Source organism: Pseudopipra pipra, chromosome 3 (genome assembly GCF_036250125.1).
Source record: "Pseudopipra pipra isolate bDixPip1 chromosome 3, bDixPip1.hap1, whole genome shotgun sequence".
Lineage (NCBI taxonomy): Eukaryota > Metazoa > Chordata > Aves > Passeriformes > Pipridae > Pseudopipra > Pseudopipra pipra.
In genome coordinates, this window is record NC_087551.1 from 19153484 (window position 1) to 19169270 (window position 15787).

General features: G+C 55.5%; 1 protein-coding gene across 2 annotated transcripts; it reads right to left on the bottom strand.

Moving 5' to 3' along the window:
- Positions 1-8491: 8491 nt before the first annotated feature.
- On the bottom strand, positions 8492-13509 carry HLX (H2.0 like homeobox). Of its 2 annotated transcripts, XM_064648141.1 has the most exons (4): positions 12440-13501; positions 11666-11845; positions 11006-11190; positions 8492-10225 (listed from the first exon to the last, which is right to left on the bottom strand). In XM_064648141.1, exons 1-4 carry the CDS (start codon positions 13005-13007, stop codon positions 9881-9883), a joined length of 1278 nt encoding a protein of 425 aa, XP_064504211.1. In that variant the 5' UTR covers positions 13008-13501; the 3' UTR covers positions 8492-9880. The 2 variants fall into 2 exon arrangements, with proteins under 2 accessions (XP_064504211.1, XP_064504212.1); XM_064648142.1 differs by lacking the exon at positions 11666-11845 and having other exon boundaries at positions 12440-13509.
- Positions 13510-15787: the final 2278 nt, after the last annotated feature.

Consider the following 15787-nt stretch of genomic DNA (forward strand, 5'->3'; position numbering starts at 1 on the left):
CAGGTTATTAGTGAGGGGGGAATCCTGTATGGTGTGAACAGTGACAGTGCAGAGGGTCTGCTGGGAGGGTGTAAGCACCCACCATCACTGCCGGGACATTCTGCTAACTGGACTTCTGCAGAATTGATAAATTACTCTAGATCGCTTTGTTTATTTAAATGGAATCCAACGTTTTAACAGCAATAAAGAGAAGGCTAAATAATTCACTGGGCCGGCTATCAAGGACAGTGTGATCTTCAAAATATGTGGACTGCATCTCAAAACTGAGCCCTACTGCACCTTCATTTGTGTACACATGTTTTTTGGGCAGACAGGATAAATTGTGAAATAAGATGACAATATTAGCGTCTTCCCTTGGCTTCCCCTCACCGAAAGAATACTGCAGGGGAAACGCTATTCAAGCATTTCCTTTATGCTCATAAGTTAATCGCAAAACATCAGGGAATAAGACAGGTTTATGTCTTTCCAGTAAAATGCAATACAACTCGTAGACACTGAGTGATTTTACAGTTACCTTTTCAAAGTGTGGCAAACAGAACAAAAAGAAGGAAAAAAGTCCAAAACTAGCAAAAAAAAACAAAAAAAACAAAAAAACCCCACCATTCGCCCCTTGTTCTCAAAGGCCGACAATGAGGTTTCAGGAGAAAATAATGTGTTTGTAACTTCCGAGCCGGCCGCCTGACTACCAGCGGTAATGAAGCCATGGGACATCTTGAGCACTTTACTATAAGATTGGGTTAAAAAAAAAAAAAAAAAAAGAGAGAGAGAGAGAAACCCGCGATTGCTGCTGTTTCAAAGTCAGGGCCACGGGTGGGATTTATTTTTTCTGATGCCTTTGGCAGTCCCCAGTCTACCGTGTGCTGCTGCCGTGTGTTATGGATAAATTATACCGGTTTCCCCGAAGTGGTGCCTGCCCTTGGCTGGGGCGGGCAGGGGAGGTGCAGACCTCGAGAGGGAGCGAAGCCACCACGGGTAAGTCTCTGACTTGCACCTGAGCAGAGCCCGGCTGCTCGATGCCGGACCCCCCCCATTCCCGCCCGCCCCCAATATCATCCCACTTCCAGGCGGAGACTTTAACGCCCGTTACAACTCTGAGGCTATAAAGACGGTCGGAATACAATAAAATACACTAATTCAACTTTTTTCTCACACCTCCCCCCCCGGCCTATGGAAACAGCGGAAAAGTGGAGAAACCTTCCACGATCATCCACTTTAAAAAGCGAGTGAACTCCTCCGCATCCGCCCCTCAGGGTACTCCCGGGAGATAACTCTCCCGAGTCCCGCTCCAAACGTCCGTGTGAGGTGCCTTTCGCCCTTCCCCTGCTCAGCATCTCCGGTGCTACATCCCAGCGCTCCCTGTTTTCAGGTTTGGGAGCTGTTCCCGCACCCATGCCTTCACCAAGGGAGAAGAGAGAGGGACCGAGAGGGAATCCGGAGGGTCAGCGGGCACCCTCCGAGTTAACAGGCCGGCAGCACCTCCGAGCACGGCTCCTCTCGACGAGCATCGCCGTTTTTCATTCTGCTTCTACCCCCGCCCTAACGTTTATGGCTAAACAAGTTCACAGTTTACACACAGCAAAATGTCGATATTGAGCTTAATGGTTGCGGAGAAAAGGGTCTTCGCAGGGATCCTCATAAAAACCCTTTATTTAGTTTCGAGCATTTTCTTGTAATCAATAAAAGTTGGTTGTTATCTCCCGGCGCATTTAGCGGAGAAGTTTATTGCCTGCCGGGCGGATTAAGGGCGAGACAGGAGTGCACCATACATGGAAGGGACTCCCGAGTGCCTAGATCCGAGCCTCGGATTCATAAAATATAACGATCCATTACGCTGCCGATATCTGGAGCCAGCAAATATATACAGACCATAAATTGTCGCCGGCGGGGTGCGGGCCGGCCGCGGGCGCGGGGGCTCCGCCCGCCCGCATTCCTCTCCGTGCCGGGGGGGCGCAGGGGGGGTCCCCTGCCCATCCATCACCGCCGTTATGACTCTGCGATGCAGCAAATGGGTTGTGTAAAGAGGCAGCGTTTGACAAGGTGGCATGGTTATCCTGTCCAAATGATGCATAATATTAGTATTAGGGCTTAGATCATCGCATGCTTTTAAAATCATCACCGCTAACTAGGGTTGGGGGGGGAGGGAGGGGGGGCTGGGTCCTGGGGGCTGCAGGGGGCAAAAGTTTCCATGTAGATAATGATTATAGATGGTGGGATTTATAGGGAGGGGTGCGCGCACAAATAAACACGTCTACTGTAGCCTGAGAGAGGGGCCCGATCCGGACGGGGCCGTGGGGCCGCCCCCCCGGCCCTCTCCGCCCTGCATGGGTTGCAGGGGAGAGAAACGGCTGGGACCGAAGCAATCCCCGGCTCGGGAAAGGCCATTAGGACCGCTCCCAGCCTCCCATGAGCGACGTCTCCAAAGGCTTGCTTGAGATTAAAGTAGAGAACCGGTAGAGAACCCCTCCTCATCCGCCACGATTGCAGTCACAGACACTAGTGGGTGGGAAGGCACTCTCCAGGGCTGGGGAAGGGCCACTTGGGCCAAACGGTCCACATTAGGATTTGTCCTTGAAAATACAGTGTTGTGAAGCGAATTGTACTGAATGTATTCAGTTCAAGAGAATTGAAGAACTACAGCAAAAGAGGAAGCTGTCCAGAGCCAAGCCCCAGACAAAAACGAGCTTCATATCCTCCCTGTTATACCACTCGTAAAAATACTCACTCCCAAGCTACGTTCAAGGGCTCGGGGACTGTAGCAGTGAGAAGGGGCTGTACTATCAGCTACCCCGTTTCTCTTCATCAGCAGCCCTTGTTTGTAGATTAAGCTTGTGCTGTTTCAAGAAGTCATCTTATAGTCTCTGCTCTAAAGGCACCTCTGTTGACATCCAGCCAGATCTCATTATGGACAAGACTCAAAAACGTCTATAATTCAGGCATTTTTGCTGAAAAGCTCTTTAAAAGACGTTTATACTCTTGCACAGCCTAGTCATTTATAGAATGTCTTATATTTTCAGTGGACTGCTTTTACATATAAATATGTCTATATGTATGTATATGTACATATTCAAATCATAGATATGTATGGATATCTGTATGAATGTGCTGAAAGAGATTTCAGACTTGCTTTTACTGTCATTAAAATAACGATAAAAGAAAGCTCAAAAGAATTGGTTGTAAAACACAGGCTGTAATCCTCTTGAGTTATTTTTCATCTGCAACTACACATTTTCTTTATGTAGTGTTAAAGGAAAATGACAAGGCTGTGGGCTAGGTCTTGGGCTCGTCTATGGCAGCGTGGAGCACTCCAGCCACACGGGCCAGCTTAGGAGCTCATGCATTTCAGAATTGTGCCGGGATGTTTTCGGGAAGGCGGGCCGGCTCCGTGCCGCATCCCATCCTTCTTCTTCCTGCTTTCCGGGGCTGGGTTCAGGTACAGGCTGGAGGTTCGGGGATCCCGGTGGACCTGGGGGGTCTGTCTCTGTCCCTCACGGGTCAGCGCCCTTTGTAGCCCGGCTTAAATTGGGCAGTGACAGGCGGACTCCCCCGCCTACAGTCAGCCCGCCCAAAGAAGGATTAGGGACAGAGTATCTGAGCCAAGGAAGAAAAAGAGAAATGGAAAGTCCCGGCCCCAGACTTCTCCTCCCGCCTTCCCAATAAACTTCCCTACCCGGGGCACCGTGCAGCGCCCGCTCCCCGGGGGGCAGCAGGACCAGGGCAGGCGGCGTTTGTCCAGGGGACACGGCTTTGGGCTGCCCTCGAGTCTGCAGACACATGGGGACGGGGTGGATGGCGGAGTGCCTATTCATCTGGCATCTGCTCTGACATCTCTCCGAGGCTGGTACTGGGACACGGCCCACGGAGTGGGCCAGCAAAGCCCGACAATGGTGCCGTGAGGAGGATAAAATCCCCACTCAGCGTGATTTATCAGCCGTCTCTGACCCCTGAATACTTGACTTACACGACTGGTGACAACATTACCCCGTAAATGAGGCTGGTGTGATTTGTGTGTGTGGCTATGAAAGCGTGTCTCTTGCTCACTGGCCTCTCTTTTCTACCGCTGGGCAAGGAAACCGTCCAACCTCTCTGTTCCTTCCAGCATCCTCATCCCCTCTATCACCCTCAACCCCTCCAGAACCCCCATCCCCTCCACCATCCCCATCTGAGCATGCAGGCAGCCGGGGTTACCCCACTGGATCCGGCCAGGTGGACGTGGGTGACCCCAGGCAGCTTCCTCTTTTGGTGGCCGAGGAAAGGCACCGGTCATCACCAGACGTGGGGGAAGAACAGGCACGAAGGCCGGGAGAGATGGCCTGGGACCAGGCATAGCTGGAGGGGTGTGATGGCTAGAAACCTTTGATTTGGGGTTTGCCCAGAGAACGGGGGTGGAGGAGGGTGGCCCGGGTTTTTTAAGGCAAGCAGAAATTTGATTATAGCATACGGCAGAGCTCTGTGATTTGCGGTGAGCGGATTTCATTAGCTACGGCCGTTTGAGTCTCGGAGAAGCTGGTCAGGCCCGCGGGTCTGGGGATAAAGCTGACCCCGAGGGCGGGTGGCGAAGGGGGCTCGGCCGCGGCGCCGGCTCTCCGGGCCGGAGAGAGCCGCGGCTGCTGCGGGCGCGGGGCTGGCACGGCCGGTCACTGTCGCCCCAGCCCCTGCGCTCGCTTTCTGCAGGGGCGCCGTGGGGCATAGGGCGTCTTTCGCCCCACTTCCACTCGTGTCACCTGCCGCAGCCGTCACCGAGGAGAGAGGAGGGTGGTTTGGCTCTCCTCACCGCGAGGTTTACCTACGGCGTTTCCACTTCTGGTGAAGGTGACGATGGTGGTGGTGTGGTGGAGGAAGCAGCGGGCAGGAGGTGCCCGGAGTGGCCGCTCAGCCCGTCCCGTCGAGGGCTCTCGGACTGCCTGGCGGCCCCCGGCGCAGGAGTGGTATTGGCTCTAATTGCCGTCAACGAATGTCACCGGCAGGAGGAAAAACAAAATCTGCCTCCAAAGATCTCGGAGCAGAATTTGGCAAGGCTCCTAAAGACACCAATTAGCAAAGGCTAAACCCATTAATGAAGTGGCGGCTCTCTGGTTTCAGCCAGGTGGTGCAGATCAGAGCGCTTGTATCTGCAGCAGAGCCCCGCTTCCCTCCAGCCGGGACCTCACAGCAAACCTCCACATCAATAATACGCTTAATGGATCTCATTAGGGCTGGGGCCGCGGGTCCCAGGCTGGGAGCAGGGGAGATGAGGGGAGAGGGGGGCAGCGCGCCCCGCGCCGGGACGGGCCCCGTTCCCCCGTGGGGTGGCGGATGGCGAGGCCACCGCTCCCCATGCGGGTACCCGGCTCTCTCCGCTGCCCGGCTGAGCTCGAGAGTTTGCGTGAATTTCATTTAAGCCGGTTCTTTCGAATAAACGAGACCTTGTTATCGCCCTACCGACCTCACCAACCCACATCCTATCCCCTTACCCTTATCCACCGCTGCCCGCCGAGCCACGAGCATCCACGGCCGTGCGGGCTGCGGAGGGTAGCGGTGTGGCCGCAGTGCCTTTCCTTGGCGCCCGATAGGGCTTCCCGCTCGAGCTCGCCCCCGAGCCAAGGCTGTGAAAGGGGAGAGGAAAGGGCTTCTGCAAATTGATTTAAAAAGAAAACCGTCCGGACCACACCTCTGTAAAAAGGGACTGGGGAGAAGGGAGGAAATATTTCTGCTCCAGCTGGGGCAAAACATAAAAAAGAGGAAAAAAGGAAAGCCGAGGTAGTATAAACCTGGCCGAGGTGAGCTAGAATATTTAGTTAATGGAGGTGGACTATGAAAAGAGACTTCATATTTCTCTCCGAGGAGTCTCTCCAGGTCTGCAGCCGAGAATATACACAGAAAACGTTGTGCCTGAATTATAGCTGAGGCTTTGCTTTATTTGAATTCACTGGTGTTTATTTAAGAAAGTGAATAAAGGTTTTGTGTAAACAGCCATTATTTCTGATGAGCGCTCAACAGCAATAAGAAGGGGGTGGTTTTTTTAGTCGAGATTGTGGCAAAAGTTGACATTTCGGAGATTGCAGTTTGTCTTGCCGACGCCAGGCAGTCCCGAGGCATGAACTGCAGGGAAAGATGTGTGTGCCTGCGAGTGTGAAACGGCGATGCCGAGCGAACCGGGGTCTGAAAACAATTATTTTTTAAGACATCAGCTTAAGCCCGACATTAAAATAAAATAAAAATATTTTCCTAAGGAGGGGGGCCGGTCTCGCTCAGCTAACGAGGGAGGCGAACTCAGGTTTCGCTGCCGCCGGCTCCGCGCCCGCGGGGCTCTGTGGGGAGCAGTGCCGAGCCGGGGGGGCCGCGGCGAACTGCCTCCTCCCCGTCAGGCGGAGCAGCGGCGGACCCCAATGCCAGCTCCTTACCCGGCCCTTTTGCACCATATTTCGCTTGATAAAAATATTGCCTTTGTTTTGTTGTATTATTGGTTTGTTTTTTGTTTTTTTTTTGGTTTGTTTTTTTTTTCTTGTAATGTGACTGTTATTTCTGAGGTTGAATTGAGACTCTGGAGATTGGAGGTTTCTGTAAGAAATCAGGCGAAAATAAAAGTATCTCTTTGGACTTCCTAACACAGTGCCTAGGAAAGGCGGGGGTTATTGGTAAGCTTCTCCTCGGGACGAAGGCCGGCAAGACCTGACTCTGATCTAGCCCGGCTGCGCATCTCTGCGGGTGTGGATGCTCGCAGACGGGGCTGGGATATCGGAGCGGCACGGCGAGGCCTCCCGCTTCACTGTTAATCCGATTTCCCACACATGCCACGCAGGAGGACACAGGAAAACCTCTTTTCTCCTTGCGGCAGTGTGTATCGCTCCGTTCTTGGTCTCGTGTATAACTTTTCACCTGAAATCAGCCCGAAAAATCTCTGCCTGGCACCCGGGTGGGGAGGCGCAGCGAGTGTGTGCGGAGACCCTGGCCTGGCCGGGACCGCGGAGACCGAGGGCAGCGACGGGAAGCTCCTCCCGGCCCCTCCGAGGGGACCCCGGCCCCGTGACACCCCCTGACACACAGCCGCGTTGCGGCGGGTGGGTGCAGCCCAAGGGGATTTCGTTCGTCTGAAAAGAGTCAGAACAGATTTAGGGGAGGTGAAGAGACCGCCAGGAAAGCTGTGACCCCCAGCTGAAAGACCGTCGAGGTCTTTTGTGTCGGCGGAGAAACAGAGGGCTCGGGCGTTTCGCGTTTCAGACACAACCAGCATCAAAAGTCTTTCGCGTTACCAGGCCATACTAAAGCAAACAAAATAGAGGCAACCCCAAGATTTTCTTGACCTGTTCTGGAGGGGGGTGGTGACGAGGGAGTGTTGCATTGCACTACGGACGTGTCGACTTCACCGATGAACGGCGCTCGAGCTGCCTGAAGTCACGACATTGTCCGGATTTTTTTCTGCAGAAATTGAGCAGTAACTGCAGCCTCGCGGGACCGGGAAAACTCCCTTCCCTGTCGAGACAGGCACAAATCCCTTCATCCACGCATCTTTCCGCAGAATCGTTTTCTTGGCTTTGCTCTACCTGCCCGTGCACAGCGGGAGCAAACTGGGAATAGATATTATTTATTTTCCCTGTCGCAGGGGGAGAGGAAGAGGCCCACCCTCTCGGCTCTGCCACTTGGACCCTCGGCCCGAACAGCACCTGAGGTGCGCGGGACACGAAAAGCAGCCGCGGGTCGAAGGAATTTTATCCCAACTCTTCCAGTCAGATCTGAGCATCTTTCTCCGTAGCCCGAGTCCCACCCTCTTTTGTCGCGTTATCTTAGAGTGGTGCCATGAAGGCATCGCCCCTGCTCTCTCCCCGACCCGGCGTCCAGGCGGGCATTGCTCCCGTTATTTGAGGAGACCGAGGTGGGGAGAGCCTGGCCCTGCGCAGACAGCCCTGCACTTGGAGGAGAAGCAGATTTCTTTAACCCAAGGAAAGAGAAACTCCTTTCCCACGTGCTTTTCCCTTCTCATCTGACAAGAGCCACTCAAAACCCCTCTCTCCTGCATGGGTTAGTTTTCAGCAAGCAAACTCAAGAGGCAAACAAGATTCCTGCGGTTCCGTGAGCCGCACCACGGAGGAGAAACCAATTGTGTTTCGCTGGACATCTGTCCCGCGGCTTCTTTTGCACTTAGGGGACTTAAAACACCAGGCAAATCCCGTGCTGATAGGCACAGCCACTTTCTGGGGCTGGAAGCGAACTGGGGGTCCCATACCGTGCCCCGAAAAGTCGAAATACCCCCTCGAAACACCACTCTCTGGCAGTGTTTTAAAGGCAGAACTAATTTACAAGCCCCTTTCAGAGCACTCCTTCCCCCACCCCGTTTCCCTGTCCCAAGAGGAGTCGGACAGGGACGGCGCCTTGGGAGCACAGCCCTACGCGAGCGCTGCGCGCATCCAGGAGTGCATCAGAACTTTATGTGCGCCCCTCCTGGAGATTACCCTGCCCTTCGTGGCTCTGGAGAAACCTGTGTCCGTTCGCTTAGACATTTTCTACGAATTCACCGTTCATTTTTCGTCAGACAGGACGATCTCTTTGCCTGCCATATGTCCCAGCTCCTTTTCCCCACTGCTTGTGGCGAGGGAATCCTATCGGTGTTTCCTTCTCTTTCCTCGGGGGTTTGCTCCTGACGGATTCTCCCTTCTAGCAAGGGTAGCCCCCAGGAGCGTGTCCTCCCTGGCAAACCCCACCGGCCCCGAAGGACAGCTGGCGGCCGCACGCACCAGGGAGGGCATTCTGCCCCATAGGCACCCACCGAGGCAGGGGGACAGTCCGCCGTGTGTCCCCCCGGTGCTAACCCTAACCCTAACCCTAACCCCATCCCGCGACCGGCCTCCGCACCGCCCCCGCGCCGCGCACAGCGCCTGCATGACGTCACAGCACCCCCCTCCGAGCAGTGACGTCACAGAGCACTACCTCCCCACCCCTCCGCGGGGGCTTGCGGAGAGGTGCGCGGCAAACCGAACCGACACCAAAGCAAAGCAAAGCAAAACAAAACAAATACGTCGCGTCCCCCCCGAACGCCGAAACTGCCCCGCCGGCGCTTGACAGCGGCCCGAGATTGGCGAGGGTCAGACAGCCCAGTTCTGCCTGGCAACGACAGTAAAAGCCACCTTACACGACAAACACACACGTGTAGGCACGCGCCGGGCTACAAACGTAATCGGTAACTTTCTCATCGGGGGTACAATTTTGCGTCAGCAAATCCGGTCCCTGTCACCGCCTTCATTAGGAAAGGAATAAAAGGAGAAGGCTGCCTGGAGGGGCTCCAAGGCGAGGAGAGACTGTGGCTGCCTCCGAGCGGGGCAAAGGAAGCTGGGGCAGCCTCGCCAGCCCTCTCCCCTGCTCAACAGACTGACGTGGTTACAAACCATAGCAAACATTTTATTTACAGGAGATATATATATATATATATATTTATATATTTTGTCAGTGCAGTATTTCTTGGCCGGATTATTCGAAGCAACACGTTGCACCAATGAGGACGTTGGCAAAATACTTCACATTCTAAATTGTTTGTGGGCGGGGGTGGGGAAAGGTGGGGATTTTCAGAGACCGTTCTCTGAAATCTGGAGTCCCTCTTCAGATTTTCCTTGGACAGGAATTAAAATAAAATTTAAAAAAAAAAATAAAAAAAAATAAAAGGAAAAAAGTAGACAAATCCCGCTCTCCTGCGAGCAGCGTGGAGGGAGAGGCGGCTGCCTCACGCACAGTCGCCCCGGCCCCGGGGTCCCCGCTCCGCCCGCATCCTCGGCCCCTCGCCCCAGGCCAGGCCGGGCACTGACCACAGGTGGGAGCGGGCTGGGCCGGACCGCGCCGGCCTTGTCGCACTCGCGGGGCGGGGAAAGGGAGATAAATTAGCGCACAGGTCCTGGGCGCGGCGGGGCCGCTCCATCTATAGCCCGTTCCGAGGCTCGGGGCTGGCGGCGGCGGGCGGCGGCGGGGACGGGAGGCCGGTACTGCCGGAGGATTTGCCGAGCCCGGCGGCGGGCAGGTTCCGCTCGGCGCCCTCAGTCCGTTCCGTGTCGCTGGGGGCCATGTCGAGGGACTCCGCGTCGCTGCTGTCGCTGTCGCCGTCGGAGCGGCTGGGGCTGCGCTCGGGCTCCCCGGCGGCGGCGAGCGCTGCGCCGGTTCTCTGGGCCGCCGGCTCCGGCTCCGGCGGTGGTTCCTTGTCCTTCTGGGCCTGCGCCTCCTTGGAGTGCCGCCACTTCATCCGCCGGTTCTGGAACCACACCTTCACCTGCGGCCGCGCCGCCCTTAGACGGGCGGCACGGCCCCAGCGCGCCCCGCATCGCGCCCCGCGCAGCGCCCGGCCCCGACGCCTTCCACCGGGGACTGGTAACGCGGGGAGAGAAGAAGGAGCCGTCCTCACCTCCCACTGCCCACACCCTGACGCGACTAAAGGGCTTTATTTTTTTTTTTCTGCTTCTAGTTTGTGTGTTTAAATACCACACACCCTCCCCTTTGTGTTGTTTGTTTGTTTCCTCTCTCCTCCTGCTTCTTCTTCCAGGAAACCAAATCTTGCTCAAGAAACCACAGCGTTATACAATTCTGCACGCTCTGGGCCCTCAATAGTGGAATCATTACAGAGGGGCGTTTAATGATTCCGTTTGAAGAAGTGTTTTCACTTCCTCAGAACGATGGATTTCACAATGTGGGGAAAGATTTAAAATTAAAAAAAAAAATAAAAGAGAGAGAGAAAAAAAAGGGGACATTAAAAATAGTGTGTTTGCTTCTACTTCCTTTGACCTAAACTACCTCCTACAGAGAACTGCACTCCAGTAAAGCACACTCTGATGGTCTGCCCTGGCCCCGCTTTCCTCTCTGCCTGGCCTGCTCCTCGGTGGCCAAAACAAAAACTCTGCGGAATCTGCACGCAAGAGATGCTCGGGGTGAGGTCCAGATCCTCAGCCAGCCCCGCTAAAGACTAAGGAAAGGAAATCATTTTGAAACCTCCCCACCTTCTGGTATTCATCTAAACTGGAAGTAAGATTTGAAATAAAACCGAAGCCGTTCTTACTTGAGCATCTGTCAGCCCCAGCATCGCCGCCAGTTGCTTCCTGTCCGGTTTGGTGACATACTTCTGGATTTCAAACCGTTTTTCTAAACCTTTCCTCTGCAGGTTGGAGAAAACAGCCCTAGACCAGGAGCGTTTCCTCTTGTACGTCTGGGGCAGCGTGTCCTTGGTTAAAACTGCATATGGACCTGAGAAGGGAGAGAGAAAAGCAGAGGGAGGGAGAAGGACACAGCGTTATTAATATCACAGCCTGAAGGGGAGCCTTAAATCGATCAGAATAAGAGTTGGACTGTGGTGTGCGGGGAGGGCCTGAGCCAGCGTGGCCCTGCCTGCCGGCTGGGTACGTGTCCTGTCAGCCTATGCTTTCTTGGGCGCGGGTGAAGTTGTCTGGAACACGAATTTCTTCCTCTCCCCCCTCCCCGCATCTTCTCTCTCAGCTCAAGTATTATTTCTGTACTCGATGGGATGGTCCTCTAGATCAGGCCCTAGCCGGCTCTTCCTCCCCCCCAACGCAGCCCGGTTTTCGCCCAAAATCTAAACCTCCCTAGAAAACACACGGCCTGGCCTTTCAAAAGTGCCTGGCGGGTCCCTCCGGGAGGAAGGGGGCTGCTCCAGGACGGAGGGCCCTGCGCCACGGGAGGGTCGACGAGGGACGAGATGTACCTGGAAAAGTGTCTTGAAACTGGTGCTGCACTGAGCTCCTTGGGTTTGTGTTTAAGGGACCCAGGATAGCAGAGGCCTCGTTAATGGGGTCTAGAGACGCGAAGAACTGGCCGGCGGAAGGCTGCAAGTTGGGGAGATGAACCCCAGTTTGGCGGCTGGTAGTTAATAAGGAGGTCAGATCTGCGAGCACAGGAACAAGGAGAGCTCTGTTATACCGCGGTCGAGACCGACACCCCGGCAGCGGAGCCGAGGCCGGGGCCAGGCGGAGCGGGTCCCTGGCCGGAGGGGCTTGAGGGGGCACCAGGCAGCCGCCTCCCGCCCCCAGGGGCTCTCCTCGGGAGGGGCGGCCGTGCCCCAGCGGTCAGACATCCTCCGATTTATTTACTCTCTTTGGTCAGGATGTTTACAGGCCGCGAGGGGAGATGGATTGCAGCGAAAGCTTTTAAACGGGCTGTGCCCTCGGAGACAGAAATCCCCGGCCGCTCCGAGTAGCGCGGAGCGCTCCGCTCGCTATTTTCATACTATCGCTATTTTCCCAGGGGCGCAAGCCCTGTGCCGCGGCTCTGCCGTGCGGGGGTCGGGGTGAGGGCTGGTTTAGTGAGGGCTATTAGAAACCCGAATTTATAACGCACTTTTTTTTTTTTTTAATAACTCTTTTTTCGGCCAGGTCGAAAAGTTTTCAAATCGCGAGTGTAACTCGCTAAAGCAATCACAGAGCAAGTAACAGAGCACCGAGAGCGCTAGCAGGGAAAGCAGACAAGCCAATTTCTCTACCTCTCAGCGTGTTGCCTTCCTTAACTTTGGGGTCGAACTCCGCCGATAAGATGCGGTCGATACCGAATTTCAGGTCTTTGCTGGCGGGCGCCGGTGCCGAGCCGTGCGTGTGGCCGCCGGGCAGCCGGGCGGGGGCCGGGGCGCCTCCGCCGCCCGCCGCCGCCGCTGCCGCCGCGGGGGACCGGTGCTGCGGGGGGCGGTGGTGGTGGGAGTGGTAGGCGGCGGAGAGAGGCGAGAGGCGCGGCGGGAAGGTGGCGGCGGGGGCATCGGGGGCCACGACGGGCGTGGGCCGGAGCGGCGAGGCGGTAGCGTGGAAGGGACCTCCGTGGTGGACGGCTCCTAGCGCCGCCGGCATCGCGGTGCCGGGACCTCCGGGCAGGCTGTCGGCGGGTCCTCCCGCCGCCTCGCCGCCGGCGTGGAGGATGTCGGCGATGCAGAAGGACGGCTTCTTCGCCGCGGCGTCCAGCGGGAAGCAGCCGCCGGCTGCCGGCCCCGATGCAGAGCAATACGCGGCTGACCACAAGCTGAAGTTGGAGGCGTAGAAAGGAGCCAGCCCGGCCGTGTACATCCTGCCCGGGGAGGGGACGCGCCGCTCCGCAGCTCAGCTCCCGGGTGCGAGCCGCGGAGCTGCCCGCTGCCCGCGGCGCATGGGCAGGGATGGCGGGGCGAGAGGCGGCTGGCAGAGCACTTCCCGGAGGGGCGAGGGGGCAGAGCCAACCACCAAAAGATGAAAAAAAAGAAAAAAATAAACCCGAAAATTAAAAAGTCCCCAAAAGCCGCGGCCAGACGAAGAAAGCGAGTGGGCGAGGAGCGGAGCGGCGCAAACAAAACAAACCCAAACCAAACCCCTTTTCCTCGCTCTAGGGGAAGAAAAAAATATCCACCCCTCCCCAAAACTTTCTCTGGCAGCGAGCAGCTCTCGCTCCCTCCCCACGCCCAATCCGCGATCCGCGGGGCCGGGCAGCACCGCCCGCCGACACGCCCACGCAGGGCCGCGTCGCGGGTACGGGCCACCGCGCCGACAGCGCGAATTGTGTGGCCCCTACCCGCGACCTGGTGCGGTTCGCTCTACGAAGTACACCCCAACACACACCTATCCCCCCTCTCCCCTAAATTCCGCCCTCGACTTTAAACACTCTCCCCTCCCCCCCCCCAAAAAAAAAAGAAAAAAAATATAGCGCAAGGTCGCTTGCTGCTTCTGCGATTTCCAAACATTTGAAAGAAACGCGCAGGAAAATTCTTGGAGACTGGAGACAGGTCTGTCCTCTTGGAAACGATTCTCAAGGAAATGTGTTTCCTTCCCGGATAAACGAGCCTGGGATAGTCTGCAAGAGAAGGAGTCTCTGCTGATGCACACAACAAATGTATTTATGAGAGCTCCCAGATATTCTGGGCCCAGGGGGTTTGCATCCTGCATTAGCAGCGACTAATTAACTAATCGTATTTTGACGACAGTGCAATTTTATAGATTTTTTTTATCATGTTCTCCATCCCGGTGGCTGCATCTACTTCCACAGCAATTACACCTTAAAAATTACTTTGTAATTTCTCGAACCCTTAACAACAGAATTACCCCCGTTTTTTTTCTGGAACACAACCATAAGATGTATTCGCTGCAATGATTTAGGGACAGATTTATCAAAGCGTCTTTGTTGCTTTCCCCCCCCCCTCACATCTAAAATCACATTTGTCCTGACCTGACTCTGAAAATCAACTGTTTCTTTATTTTTAGTTTTCGTACAAATAAAGGAGTCGCTGCCGTTTTGAGTAGGCTGCTGGGTCGGACGATTGAAAGTTTGCTTTGATTTTGTTTCAAAAATATCATATTATTTTTTCCAAAGGGTTTCCCACATTCAGAAGATTTTCGGGGAACCGCCAGAAAGGCAAACTATTTTTCTTCCTCCAGGTATGAAGATGTAGCTTCTGTGTGAATATTGAAACCACCTGCGAGCAAGAGCGAACGCGTTCCTTAGCCATAACCGTGTGCACGGGTAAAGGTGAGGCTGGTTCTCTGCGAAAAGCCAAGCACCGCTTTGCTTTACTTTGGTTCTTATTAACGAGGCAAAACCGAAAAATGAAGACGGACTGGCTTGCCAAGATGTGTCCGAAAACCGAAGTCGGAGAAAGAAAAGGTTGATTAGGTTTGAACTTTTCCTGACTCAACAGTGGAAAGCTCCTTTTCCTTGCATCTCCCACCCGCACCCCCCACCCTCACCCCGCCTTTATCCCCCCGCCAGCTGACCAGCGCCTGCCTCTTGCTCTCAAACCGGATCGAACGACTCCAGTTCCACTGGCGTCCCCACTGCCGGGCAGAGCCGCCCTGCCAGCCCGCCCGAGGGACGGGCAACGATGTGTGCCCTGAGCGCTGCATCCCGGCCGCAAACCCCTTCATTAAATTACTGCTGCAATTGCCACTGATATCCCGTATCGTTGTACCAGTTCGTGGCTGCTCACCACTCAGTCAGGGGGAAAAAAAACAAACAAAACCCAATACGGTGTTTTTCTTTCTTTCTTTCTTTCTATGTTTTTGGGGTTTGGGGGGGGGTTGGTTTTTTTTAAGAGCTGATTTCAAAATTCCCCTCGCCTCGCTGCCGAGCGGAGCCCGGCCATGAGCCTCACCGGAGGGAAGCGCCCGTCGCCGTTTGCGGGAGTCCCGGGCAGGCTCGGCCCGGGCACGGCCGCGGTGCTGCCGGTGCCCCGAGCGCGGAGAAGCGCTGTCATCCCGCGGGGACTGAAATAACCCCGAAGGAAACACTAAACACCTTGCACTGAAGCACTTCACCCCCGGGCTGGGACTCGGGAGGGCGAGGGAGCTGGGGTGTCCGGGCTGCGGGGGGCAGGTGCTTTCCCGGGGCTCGGTCGCGTTGCGCCCCCGCGCACCCTCCGCAGGCGAAAGGAGAAGCACCTGCCTCACCCCCCGGCCGCTCCCTCTCCCCGGGGACAAGGATGTCCTCTCTCCCCAAAGACCTCTGAAGGCCTTCCTGCCCGCGCACCCGGGGACGCGCAGGGCTGCGCGGCCGCGCTAGTCCGGGGAGGCGGCAGCCCCTCCTCCCCGCGCAAGGAGGGAGAAGGCTGCAGGAAACCCGAAGCTCGCTGCAGTCCAGGTCATCTCCTGTTTTTTGAGAGATTCCAACTCCGACTAAATGAGCGGATGTGCCTGCGAGATTTGTCCCAAAATAGAAGCGGCTTTAGTATTTTAGGATACAGCAGAAATCCTTATTTCTTCCGGTGAAAAACTTCATAATGAGTGCGAGCACTTCCCTTTTCAATATTTGTGCAACTTTATCTCGACCAGCAAGTTGCTTTGGTGACGCAAATCCGCCCTTGTGTATTGCAACTACAAAAATA